At 45.3% G+C, this 13,391-nt stretch overlaps 1 protein-coding gene across 4 annotated transcripts in view; it reads right to left on the bottom strand.

The window, feature by feature from the left end:
* Positions 1-13,391, bottom strand: part of ATL3 (atlastin GTPase 3) — a 259,411-nt gene that overhangs the window by 77,636 nt on the left and 168,384 nt on the right. For all 4 annotated transcript variants that reach the window (XM_069208040.1, XM_069208037.1, XM_069208038.1 and 1 more), the window contains one exon: positions 12,762-12,812. In XM_069208040.1, the coding sequence (XP_069064141.1) occupies positions 12,762-12,812 (51 nt within the window). The remainder of the gene's footprint in view (positions 1-12,761; positions 12,813-13,391) is intronic.

Below are 13,391 nucleotides of genomic sequence, written 5' to 3'. Positions count from 1 at the left end.
GAAATCTCATTATGTGCTAGCCATCACCAAAGCAGCTAAGCCTCCAGAGTTCAAGAGAAATCACTCTACGTTGATTATTGCATGTCTTCTGTGAGCACCTCATCCACATGGCCCTTGATGAAAGGTATAAAGGCATTTAAGGCCAGCCAAAAGGCTAAAACATTTGGAATATTTATATGACAGCAATGTTCCATTTGAGAGCAGAGACTTCTTCCCTCCATCTGGTCCAGATGGCTTCCCAATCTCAGGGGGCAGGACAGAATTTGGTAGTGGACCGACCCCAACACAAAGCAGAGATGCTTCAATTGGGACTGCAGGACCAATGCATGAAAGTAGGTACCCTAGAGGTTCTGGGACACCATCCAGTACCAGGAGTCCAAGACCAGCACAACCTGAGCAAGTGTCAACATTTTCAACTTCTCTTATCTGAGGGATCTTAAAACTGGTCTCTGGCCTCAGTACTTCCTGATCTCCAAAAAGAGCAAAGTGAATCATCCTACTCCTACCGCCAACTCCAGTACCAGTTCTAGCCCCCCTCTGTTGTGCAAATCATCACATCTTTAGACAAAACATTGGGGTGATCTGCCAAAATCATAGGTGTAACAGGAAGACTGAAGACCAACCAGAAAAGAAAAGTCTGTGCCAGGGAAGCACAAGACCAACTGTAGGCAGGGACAGATCCATAGGACCAGAAAGTGCAGCAGTAACAGTAGGAATATACTTGAAAATATGTAGGTTGGCTTAATTCAAGGCGGCAACTTACTGCAGAGTAGATGAGGGCCCATGGAGCGCTGGTCTCATGGGCTTCAAATGCAGCACTGGGTCACCCAGAGACTGAAATCAGGTTAGAGTGACATGAACATCAACTGTGTGACCTCCCCTATATCACTAGCAGATAGGCTTTGAAGAGTTGGGGGGGTGGCCAAGATGGTGGCCGCAACAGGTGCCTGAAACGTAGGCTCTGTCCCGGGCCCACCAATAAATCCTACTCGGCGCCCCGGAGGTGTTTTCAAAAGCAGGCGCGCACCAACTGAGCCCTAGTGGTGCTGGCGGAGGAGCGGTAAAGTATCGCTGTGAGGCGAGCGTGTCCCGGCGGCTTCACGGGACTTGTGTGGCCTTACTGGCGGCTGAGTCCGGGACCTCGTGTTGTGAGGAAGGCCGAGGGGCGGACCCAGAAGATCGGCGGTGCCCAGGACAATCGGGGTCGGCCGACTGCGGCGGGGCGCGGTGAGTGGACGGTGGGGGTCGGACACAAGCAGAGTGGCCCTGCCTTTTCCCCCCCTCCTCTTCCCACCCCTCCCCACCCTTCGACAAATACCTCTCGGCGTTCCTGGAGGAGCTGGACCTGTGGTCGTGGCCCTACGGAGGCCCGCAAGAACTCACCCGGGGAGTGAAGAACCGCCGAGGTGCGGCCGGCGTGTCCTAAGTGGGTTTCCTGTCCAAGGGAGGCCTTGCCGACTGGTGGATCGGCAGAACAGCGCCCACTGAAGACGCTGGGATAACAGACTTCGGCGGCTCCTAGTGTCTGCGGAGCAGGTACGAGTGGACCTCGATTGGGTGTGGAGGGGGGGGAGGGGGGGGGGGTTGAAGGTGGAGGGGCTGATAAAATTTAGTGGGCCTCTTCCTCCCCTCCCCCTCAACCTCCCCCCCCATGCTTTCTGAAGGGGCGAAGCAGCGCCAGACAGAACCCCACAGTGACACCCACCAGGGGGAAAAAAATAAAAGAAACGGCAGAATAGGAAACCTTTTTCTTCCACACCCCTCATCCCTCGTTAGGAGTGGGGAGATTGCCGGAGACACATGCGCCTAAACCAGGGGCCCAGAGTGGAAGTGTCGGGCTGGTAGATTTAGATGGATGGGCCCTCATAGGTGCCGAAAAGCGGGATTTGTTCTTTGAACTGGGACACTGCTCCCCCCAACGCCACAAACTAAACACACAAGTGGACAGTCTGACGGGAATATTGGCTCTCGCGTTGGCTGATGCTGCTACCTGGTAAAAACAGAGAAGGGAATGAAAAGATCAACAGGGAGCTTGTCGAGTTATGAACCCCCCCCATAATTGCAGAGACTTTTGTTAATGCGAAGCAGGAGGGCCCGCACAGAGAGTGACTCTACGCTGGCCTGGAGGAACAGGTCTCCCGGGGAAATTAATGCACAAAACTCCCATTGGAACATTAACCCAAATCACGGCGGTGTGACACTGGACGACGGACATGGCAGGGAAATCCAAGGCAGCCAAAGCTCAGGAGCGGTCAACACCCGCGATAATACCAGGTGAGCAGCAAACAATGCCTAGTCTATTATCCCTAGAAAACACGCCGGAAGCCCACTCGACTCAATTCGAGAAAATCCTGCAGGCGATAATGGACACCAAATCCTCACTAGAAAACAGAATTGACACAGTGTCCTAGGACCTCAATCTGCTAAGGGTGGATCACCGCAATCGGACGGAAAGAGTCGGAAAAGTAGAGGACACGCTGAGCGGGCTAAACCCATTAGTAATAGAGAATCAGAAACAAATCCAACGCTTGGACTCAGAGGTGAAGGTCCTATGGCGACGGGTTGAGGAAGCAGAAGGCAGGTCCAGTCGCAATAATGTCTGCTTTTTGGGGTTTCCCAAAAGATCGGAAGGACAAAACTCAGAACTATTTTTGGAACAATGGCTGATCAAAGAAGTACTGCATGGTGCCCCATCAAAGTTTTTTTCTGTGGAAAGAGCACACAGAGTCCCGGGGAGACAACAAGCTCCAGGGATGCAGCCTAGACCGTTGATAGCAAGATTTCTAAATTATAGGGACAGATACGCAATACTGCAACACTTCCGCAGCAAAGGCCCTCTTCAATATGAGCGCTCATCTATTACTGCCTACCCGAACTTCACCCAAGAAGTACAGAGAGAGCGCAATTCCTATATGAAAATCAAACAACGCCTTCGTGAGCACAGCATTAAATATGCCCTGATGTTCCCTGCTGAATTGAGGGTGATCTCAAACGATCGAACACACATCTTCACCACACCTGAAGATGTGTGGACATGGTTGCACGCCAAAGGTTTGGCACAACCTCAGGAAGGCACGGGGGATGGTGACGCATGGATCACTTCACCAGCACGGAGGAGACCCAGGAAACGTTCAAAGACACAACCTTCCGAAAAACAAGCAGCGGCTCAGAGAGCAAAAGTGCTAAAGGAGACGACCATGCGCACACACAGAACCCCTTCGGTGCACTACAGACCAATTTAAATGACCATACAGACTCGGATTCAGCTAGTTCCGATTCGACGATATTGGAGGCGCTAAGAGGCCCGAAGCTCACACCCAGATCAGCGGATGCATTATGACGATCAAAAGAGAGAAGGGTGGAACTGTCTCATTCCTCAATGGGCTCCGGGGCAGAACAATGGAGCGCTGGAACAGAGGGGCAGAACAAGAAGGACACTGCCTCTATACATAAGTATTAGCGGGATAGCTCGCTCACTTTATATATTAGTAAGTTACAATATTGAACTCATGGTGTTGGAGAGGCCAGCACTCCGGGGGCACCGACAAGTGTAAAATACTTTTTTTTTTGTTCAAAGGTGGGGGCCCCTTATAAGGGCCACCTCCTAATGTTAATATGCCTCCCCAGAAGGTATCCTATATGGGTACAGCTTTTCTTTATTAGAAGTGTGTTGTGTATTTTGCTTCTACAGTTGGCGGCTAGAACAAAGCAAGTTCAGCATGGGTGTTGGGGATTCGTTGGGGAGAGTGGTGGGTGGGAATGTATTTACTTATGTTTATTAGGTCTCTTTAAACGACGAGATATTTTGGCACAGCTGTTAGTCTATACTGAAAGCAAGAGACGGAAAGAAATAATCTGGGGCGAAATTGTAGCCCAGTTCATGACACATACACAAATACTCTACAACAACATATGGTGCAGATTGCAAACCACGTTATGTATGGATACAACACAATTACGTGGAACGTACGGGGAATGGCGTCGCAGGGCAAAAGACAACGTATTCATACCCGCCTTAAGGGCCAGGGGATACATATTGCCATCCTACAAGAGACACAGCTATTGGAGGCCCATCTGAAAGCATTAAGGGGGTGTTGGGGAGGACAGATCATGGGCACATCATACTCGGCCTATCCCAGGGGGGTATTGGTGTGGATAGCACAAGGGGTACCGTATGTCCAACACACATATAGAATAGATCAAGGGGGCAGATATGTGGTAATAGAGGGGAAGCTAGATGGTAGACAACTCAAGATAATAGGGATTTACGCCCCTAACAGTGCACTGCCTGAATTTTTGCACACACTGACACCAGCCTTGCTAGTTAATCCTGAAGCGCCGGCCGTGTGGGGAGGTGATTTTAATAGTACACCGGATATGATACTCGATCGATCAATCCTACCCCCAAGAGGGCTACCACATGGGAGCGCTACTGGTCCACTGTTGACATGGGCGAGAGACATGAGACTGCACAATATCTGGCGTATAAGTCACCCAGTGCAACGAGAATACTCGTTCTACTCAGCACCCCACAAGCTATACACCAGGATAGACATTATGTGGGGTACTCCTGACATATGTTCTCTAGTTAAGGACACTGAATACCTGGCCAAAACGCTATCTGATCACTCTCCACTCATGCTAACGCTGAGGTGGGGAAGGAGACACTCTGCGATCCCCACTTGGTGCCTGCAGGGGGAGGCCCTCCAGGACCAGGCTTTTAGGGAGGAACTAAGCACAACGATAAGACACTACTGGGAAATAAACAAGGGCTCCACAGACACAAGAGCGATAGAGTGAGATGCACACAAAGTCATTGTCCAGGGTTACTGTCTATCAGCCAACTGGGGGGTGAGGCGCTCTCTACATGTTGAGGTCGCCAAACTGGAAAAAGAGATGAGAAATTTGGAAGTCAGAGTGGCACAAAACGGGGCACCATACACAGAACTAAGGAACATACGCACAAAATATAATGAGGCAGATTTAAGGCTTCGCCGTCATGATTACAACTACTACTTAACGTGATTTACAAACAGAAGGAGATAGATCAGGGAGACTGCTTGCATGACTACTCCGTGAGGACCACCAGCAAGCTCCTATAGGGACTATACGACTGGCTGATGGAACCATGGCCACCAGTCAGGAAGCAATTAATAAAGCGTTTGAGGATTATTATACAGGCTTATATAGGGGACAGGCAGCATGCACTACCCAACAATTGGGGACTTTTCTTGGAGGGAAGCCCTTAGCACAATTGTCACAATCAGATAAAGAGACAGTAGAGGTTCCTTTAACAATGGAAGAGCTGGAGGCGGCCATAGCAGAGATGTCCAGGAACAAAGCACAGGGAGCAGATGGCTTGCCAATAGAGTATTACAGCACTTACTCAAAACACTTGAAATCACACTTGCTGGCGGTGTTTGAGGAGGCGTGGTCCCGCAGGTTACTCCCGCCTACACAAAGGGAAGCACTAATAGTGGTCCTTCCTAAACAGGGTCGTGACCCTACAGATGTTAAGTCATATAGACCACTCTCGCTCCTAAACCTAGACTGCAAAATTCTGGGCAAAATTCTGGCAAATAGGCTGGCTCCCATAATACACACCTTAATACACGAAGACCAGAATGGCTTCATCCCAAAACGCAATAAATTTTTGAATATTCGCAGGCTGCTGAGTATAATGGGGTACACTCCGTCGGAGGCACACGACAATGTGGCAATGTCAATGGACATCGAGAAATCATTTGACACATTGGGGTAGGACTACCTGTTTGCAACTATGCAGAGTATGGGGTTTGGCCCTAGCTACACACGCTGGGTGCAGACATTGTATGCCGAACCCAGGGCCAGAGTGAAAACAGGAGGCATTGTATCCGACAGCTTTCCTATTGGAAGGGGTACCAGACAGGGGTGCCCACTGTCTCCCTTATTGTTCGCCATCGCGATGGAACCACTGGTGTCTAGGTTACGTGCGGAGAGGGAGCAGTGAGGAGTGCTCAGAGAGGGAACCCGTCATATTGTCTCGCTATGTGCGGACGATGCACTGATATAAGTGAGAAGGGGGTATGAAACAATGCCTTTGGTGATATCCCTACTGGAGGAGTATGGAAGGATATCGGGACTGATGGTGAACTGGGATAAGTCGTGTGTGTTCCCACTGACTGAATGGCCTACGGAGAATAGGAAGACTGTACCAGCGGGACGTTTGAAATGGTGCTTTGCCACCTTCAAATACCTAGGAGTTCATATTTACCATAAGCTAGGAGACCTGAGGGACGGCAACTTGGGGCGTGCGCTGAACTCTATGAAGGGGTCCCTGCGCTCCTGGTGCTCACTGCCACTGTCGCCGCTAGGCAGAGTGGCGATAGCGAACATGCTATTACTTCCCCGACTGCTTTACTTTTTTGCGGCATTGCCGGTTGCAGTGCCTAAAAGTTTCTTCTGTGAATTAAACACAGTATTATTGGGACTTATATGGGGAGGGGGCAGGACCCGAGTTGCACTTGCCACCCTGCATCGTCCATTAAGGGAGGGCAGACTTGGCACCCCCAACTTTGAACTGTACTTTGCTGCTGCGCAATTGTAATGGATACTAAATTGGATACACAGACCCGAATCGGCTGAATCCACATGGATCAGGACACAGCTGCATGGCGTGCCGCTGATCACATGGCTGTCGAATACTTTCGCGAAAGGGGCCTCCGGTAATCAATTAATGACAGCTGCACATGAATACTGGACACAGTATATACAAAAGGGCCAATTGGGGATCCCATACTCCCCACTTATCCCCCTAGGACAAATCCCAGGAGTACTCTACTACAGTTTGGGCAGAGGTGGGGATATTAACGGTAGGAGACTGCTTTGAGGAAGGAGTACTAATGTCGTTTGAATCCATAAAAGACCTCACTGCAGTGGGACCAGGGCAATTCATAGCATATTATTCTATATGCCACTTAATTAAGAAGGCGTGGTCATCAGGCGACCGGGAACCAACTATCTCCTCCGCGCTACACCATATGTTGTTATATGACAATCAAACTAAAGTCATAATAAATTTATATAAAGTTTTAAACAGATTCCCCGAAAATGGATTAGAGAATGTTAGAACCCGATGGAATGCTGTTCTGCCGAATCAGCTATCACCTGAAGAGTGGTCGCAGGCCCTGTACCACACCCGTAGGGTGTCAAGAAATCCCAGGTTTCGGTACACCCAATTCAATTATACACACCAGACATACCTCTCACCTGCGCAGCTGAGGCGTATGTTCCCTGGGGCTGACCCTCTTTGCCCTCGCTGCGGCTTCCCGTCAGCCCATTTTTATCATATGATCTGGGAATGCGGTCCCTTGGAGGTGGAATGGCGGGAAGTAGTAGCTGACATCTCAGAGATAACAGACCTTGTATTCACGCTAGACCCCGGCTCCTGTCTACTGGGAGTTAGGATAAGGGGAAAAAAAGCACAGATATATTCATAGGTTTGCAGACCTAGCACTTATAATGTACAAAAGGTTGATTGCTATGAACTGGAAAGCCCCCAAAGCGCCAGATTTGAAAACATGGCGTACTTTGAAACTACGCTGGGCACGCACAGAACAACAAGTATTACGTAAGTTATTAGACGAAGGTCAGACGCACACTGGGTGTGATGCCTGGGAAACATTTGTCACCAAATTGGAGGTCAAAAATGACGAGCGTCCATCATGAAACCCGGTAGCACCACAAAACTGTGGGTAGAGGATATCCCATACACGGCCCGCACAAACAGGAAATAGTCATATAGAATATACCCACTGTGAACGTGCAAACAGACCAATACTGACCTAGAAAACAGCAAGGGTTATACGTGCAGGGTTAAGTGGGAAATACCGACGGGCCCTAAATATAACATGAAATAACACACTGTCATAACCGGACTCAATGAAGAATTGCACGGGCCACATGCATTCCACAAGGAAGTAACAAATATACAATTGGAGCATGCATTATTACAGGCGCTATTGTTTATCATACCCCGACACACACTAAAGGTGGAAAATAAACAACGGATTCCGTCTAAACTGATATTCATAGTTCTATTTATAATTTGTAACTCAGCTGTGCACTAAAGAAGATGAATACTGTGGATTGTAATTAGACCTAAGTTGTTGTTTATGTTATATGTTATCACCGATCAGCTAAATCCTTCTATGGCAATGGTACACTTACTGTCAATATCTGTGCAAAAAATAATAAAAAGATGTTTAAAAAAAAGCTTTGAAGAGTTTTGGTCACACTTCTTGTGTTTCTTCCTCAACTTTTCCTTGCCTTCAAATTTAATTTAAGGAAAACTTGACTGAGCGCAAGGAATGGTTAATCTATTCGGTGGTCACAGATTGAACCAATAGGTTTTATGAAACAACTGTTGAGTGAATACACTAGTTTGAAATTTGCCTCTCAGATAATACCAGATCACAGGAGTATATTAAAGCATTCACTGCAATCGCTACTGGAATCAAACAGTCTCTCACAATAAGCACGGGCAAATCTAGATCACAGGGAGACAAAGGGTGGTTTGATACCGAATGTACGCAGGCCCATAAGAGACTTAAACAGTACCTACATAGTCAAAACCCTGATAAACATTAAATTACTACTCTCAGACATGAGTATAGAAAGGCTATAAAAAATAGGAAACGGAGCTTAAAAAATGAGGCGTAGCATTCTCTTCACGACGCAAGTCTCCAGAACGACAACGCCAAATTTTGGAGGATAGTGAACTCCCCCTCCTGTGTGATGGAACGTCACCAACTACTGAAATAGCCAACACGGAAGAGGAGTGGGTTACCTATTTTCCAGAATATACTCCTCAAAAAATCTAGTCCTAGACTCAAACTTCCATAGATTGGATTTTCAGCCTATTACTCCACCATTCAGTTTAAATGAGGTCATCAATGCTATCAACGCCAGTAAGAGTGGGAAAGCACCAGGCCAAGATGCAGTCCCTATCGATATTTATAGGTCCAATTTCTTACTATGGGGCCCTTTATTGACACAGGTCCTACTAGCCTGTTGTGCCACAGCCTTTATCCCAACCTGGGAAGAGTCCATTATTGTCCCAATATTTTAAAAAGGAGATAGCCAAAATCCAGCATGTTATCAACCAATTTCACTGCTTGCAAAGATCGCTGGTCGCATTGTCCTAAATAGGTCGCGGGTATGGACGGAAGTCAATAATACGCTTTCGGACCTACAATATGGCTTCAGGGATGGGATAGAGACTGTGGAACAGGCCCTGAACTTAGATATTATAATTGGTAAATACACGAAGGCCAAGGTAGGAGCTTTACATCTTATATTTGTGGATTTGGCTTAGGCCTTTGACAGTGTAATCCACAGCAAACATTGGTCCATCTTACTGGATATGGGGGTAGATACTACAATAGTTCATTTCATCAGGGAATTATACTCTGGAGCTAATGCTAGGGTGCGTTATGGGTCTCAGGGGGAGTGTACCTCAGCCTTTCCTATAGAGCGGGGGTACATCAAGGCTGTGTTCTAGCTCCCCTATTGTTCGCTTTATATTTTAATAAATTAGAGGATGTTCTATCTACTGCTTGTAGAGATCTTCCACAAGTTGGTTTCTGAAAGATTCCAGCACTTATGTATGCAGACAATGCTGTTTTGATGGCACGTACTCCAGTAGCCTTGCAGCGACTTAACAACTTTTGATAATTACATGGAAGACTTAGGTCTTAGAATCAATCACTCTAAAACCTTTTCAATGACCTGTGGGACAAAACCTGCAAAAAAATATCAAGCCATTTTAAAGGGTGTCAAACTAGATGACATAGAAACCTTTCCATATCTAGGTATTATGTTCGATAATAAAAGTACCTGGCTGCAAGCCATCAGGTCTAGGAAATGACTATTTACGAAAACTATTATGGCTGTAAAAAAAAAAAAATCCAAAAAGGTTGGTAGGGCTACTAATTGCCAAAGACATGATGGCAATTTATAACGCAAAATGTGTTTCTGTTGCATTGTATGGGGCAGGCCTCTGGGGATATAGGAAATGTAGTGCCCTACAGCTAGCCGAAAATGATTTTCTAAAGTCCATCTTAAGTGTGCCAAAATCTACTTCAACACCTAGTGTGCCATACAGAAATGGGGGTAACATACATTACAGATTTAATAAGCATGCAACCAATTTTACTTTGGCATAAAGTATGGACCTCTGATTTTGCTAGCTTGAACAGGGCCATTATAGAAGACGCTCAATTATTAAGCCATTCGCTGCAAATTCCATGGCTGAATTATATAAAGAACTTTCTTACGGACCTGGGCCACACTGAGTTATACTTCACTCCAGAAAAAATGGAAACATTCTCTAGGAAAGATCTGAAAAACATCTGTCTTACCTACCTGGCTGACTCGAGGTGGGCCACTGAGTCAAAGAAATCTAGTGTAAGGAGGAATGAACTGTTGCAGCAATTAGATGGCATGGAACCATATTTAAAATACGTATTGAACTTGAGGCACTGATATGTCCTCACTCGTCTAAGACTAGAGACATTTCATCGTCTCGTCAGTTTTCCGCTTACTAACGACTGGACCCCAGTTCTGGAAAAATGTCCTTGTGATTCAGTGTCAAACCAAAGTACAGTGCATATAGTTTTTTTTGTGCAAATTTTACTCTGATTTAAGGAAAGGGTTTGTGACTCCACTTTTAAATTCCATGCACTTTAAACAGTGCCGCCCAGCTTTTATTTATCTGCTGTCCCTTCCATCAATCATAATATGTAATGGACTAGCTTTATATTTATGTGCAGTAATTAAGGCTAGATTATATTTTTAGGCAAATCATGGAGGGCTTTTACTTTTATATGTTTTTAGTCAGGATAACAGTCCCTGTTTTTTAAATACATCGTTTTATTGATTTTATACAGTTTTTCAGAAGAATAACTGGACTTAGTTTCTCATAGTGAAATTTATCATATGGTGTTAATTGTCGTATGTTTTGATTTATTTTAGCTATTTATTTTATGTGGTTGTTGATTGGTGTTATTTGTATGTATTATCTGCTTTTATGATTGTGAGATACAATCGAATAAAGTATTTTGATGATGATGATGACTAGGGTGATCTAAGTGGATAAAATGAGGCTGGTCTGGTTTCTTGTGTTCCACGACATATAGATTGGCCTATCTGCCCATGATTCCCTTTGTGTGCATCAAGGTACACTCCTAACATGCCATGGAGTTATGATAGGTGCTGAGGCACCATAATAAGATATCACGTGAGTCAGTCACTAACATCTGATTTCGACAGGTAACCCGTGGCTTGCAACTGGTCATCTATGGGGGCTAAATCCCATAACTGCCAAAGTTGACCAATTTGAGAATTTGGTGAAAACCAACATCAATAGGAGCAGGGCTCTGGATTATTGTGTTCTGGCACAGAAAAAGAAAGACATCAGTGCAAAGAAGTATGGGCCATTAAGAATACTGATTTCCTAATTGATATTCTCTCTGAATTGCATTTAGGAAATCGGTATTACTAATGTATGAAACTCTTGAGTTTCATTAGCAATTCCTAGCGGGTCGGAAATAGACATACCTCATTCATATTAGTGAGGAAGGTCGCAATTTGCACCCCACTGGGAATCTTAGCCATCACAAGGATGGTAGCCTGCTGGGGTCATTGCTCTGTGATTGCTTTTAATAAAGCAATCTTTTTATTTTTATTTTATGCACCCCGTTTTCCTTAAAGGAAAACAGGATATATTTAAAAAGGAAAAAAAATTACTCTGTAGTTTTACTTTTTAAAAGTAGGCAGTGGTCCATACAACCACTATCTGCTCTTAAACAAATACCATCACTTACATTCTCAGAGGGGAAGGGTCCGAATTACCAGAATTTGGTCGCAAAACAGTAATACACACTGCACCAATTTGATATTTGGAAGAGATGCCCTAAACACACCCTGTCCAAATACCAAATCAGACATGCAAAATCCAATTTGTAACAAGTTACGTAAGCGCATTTTTGTACATTATAGAAAGCATTTTAATGGTCACAAATGGCTCGATTCTGGGAACCGGGGTGTTTGCGACCAGAAACATACTTTGCACATCTGGCCCTATGGCTTTCGGAATCTCTGTGTTGTCACGTCCGAAGGCAGGATGGAGCTGTGAAGGAGGCTGATGGTACTACCTGCCATCATGCAGAAACTGCAGCAACCGTTTCCAGATCCAGTCTGGAGCATGAGGAGAGTCACAAGATGAGGAATCTGCGACTAGAAGTATCAATCAGAAGCAAGGGGACAAAACCAGAAGCTGCAGGCATTTTGAGACAAATAAGGTAAAAAGCCCGCAGAAAGACACTGTGGAAGAAGGCTAAGATGAAAAAAATACATAATGTACAAGAATGGAACATAGAAAATAATTAAAGACCTGAAGGAGAGGAAATGAAGGAATATATGACAGGAGGTATAGTAGAACATGAGACAGGGAAAGAAGTTTGCGAAGACAGAATACAGTGAAACAAAGTTACAAAAATAAAATAAAAAAATAATCAAAGATGTGTTAGGTAGTAGGACACAGGTTAGTATGAACATACACTGTGCTGAGGAAAAGAAGATTAGACCAAAACTACAGACCATAGAGGGTATAAGTGCAAGGCCATAACAGCGTTTGGGCAAGGAACTAGGATAAAAAGCAGAGAGGAGCAGATTCACATGAAGTGCAGAGTTCTTAGGGATACTGAGAGCAGGCTTCTTACCTGTAGCTGCTGCAGATCATCCTCTTGAATATTCTGAGACAAGTTATAGATCTAAACAAATTTAAAAAACTAAAATGTAAAACTCAATCACATCAATAACGGAATGAACTCTAAACAGTTATCAGCTCTCTCCACTCCATGCAGAGACACCACTAAATAGAACATATAGGATCTAAAGCACATGCTCTTACACCCAATTAAGAGGGTGAAAAACAAGTGCCTTGCAGGACTTCAGGGAGTTAACAGTGCCCATAAAAAGGCACTAAAAACAAGGATTGTGAATCCAGCGAAGAATAGTTTATCCATTCTGGATGCAATATCTTACTAGCAAACAAAGAATTTCAGGTCTCATGAACAAACTGTCACAAAAGGGGTTACCATTTTAAAAGAAAGATATTGAGTATGCACCAATAACAGGTTCTCCCAATGTTCCATTGGCAAAAGGTTAGAAAAACTTTGTATAACACTGTCAAGACTGTCATAACACTGCCAAGTAAAATTCATATATGTTAAGGAGTCATCTTTCATGGGCATTACTAGTTGCCTAGGCATACAAGGGTATTAGGTGACAGGAAAGAGGATGTGCAATTGCCCACTCAATTCTGTCGGCTGTTCACAGCACAACAAAGT

Source organism: Pleurodeles waltl, chromosome 9, assembly GCF_031143425.1.
Source record: "Pleurodeles waltl isolate 20211129_DDA chromosome 9, aPleWal1.hap1.20221129, whole genome shotgun sequence".
Classification (NCBI taxonomy): Eukaryota; Metazoa; Chordata; class Amphibia; order Caudata; family Salamandridae; genus Pleurodeles; species Pleurodeles waltl.
The sequence above is the reverse complement of the archived record's forward strand: the minus strand, read 5'-3'. Positions and strand labels throughout refer to the sequence as shown.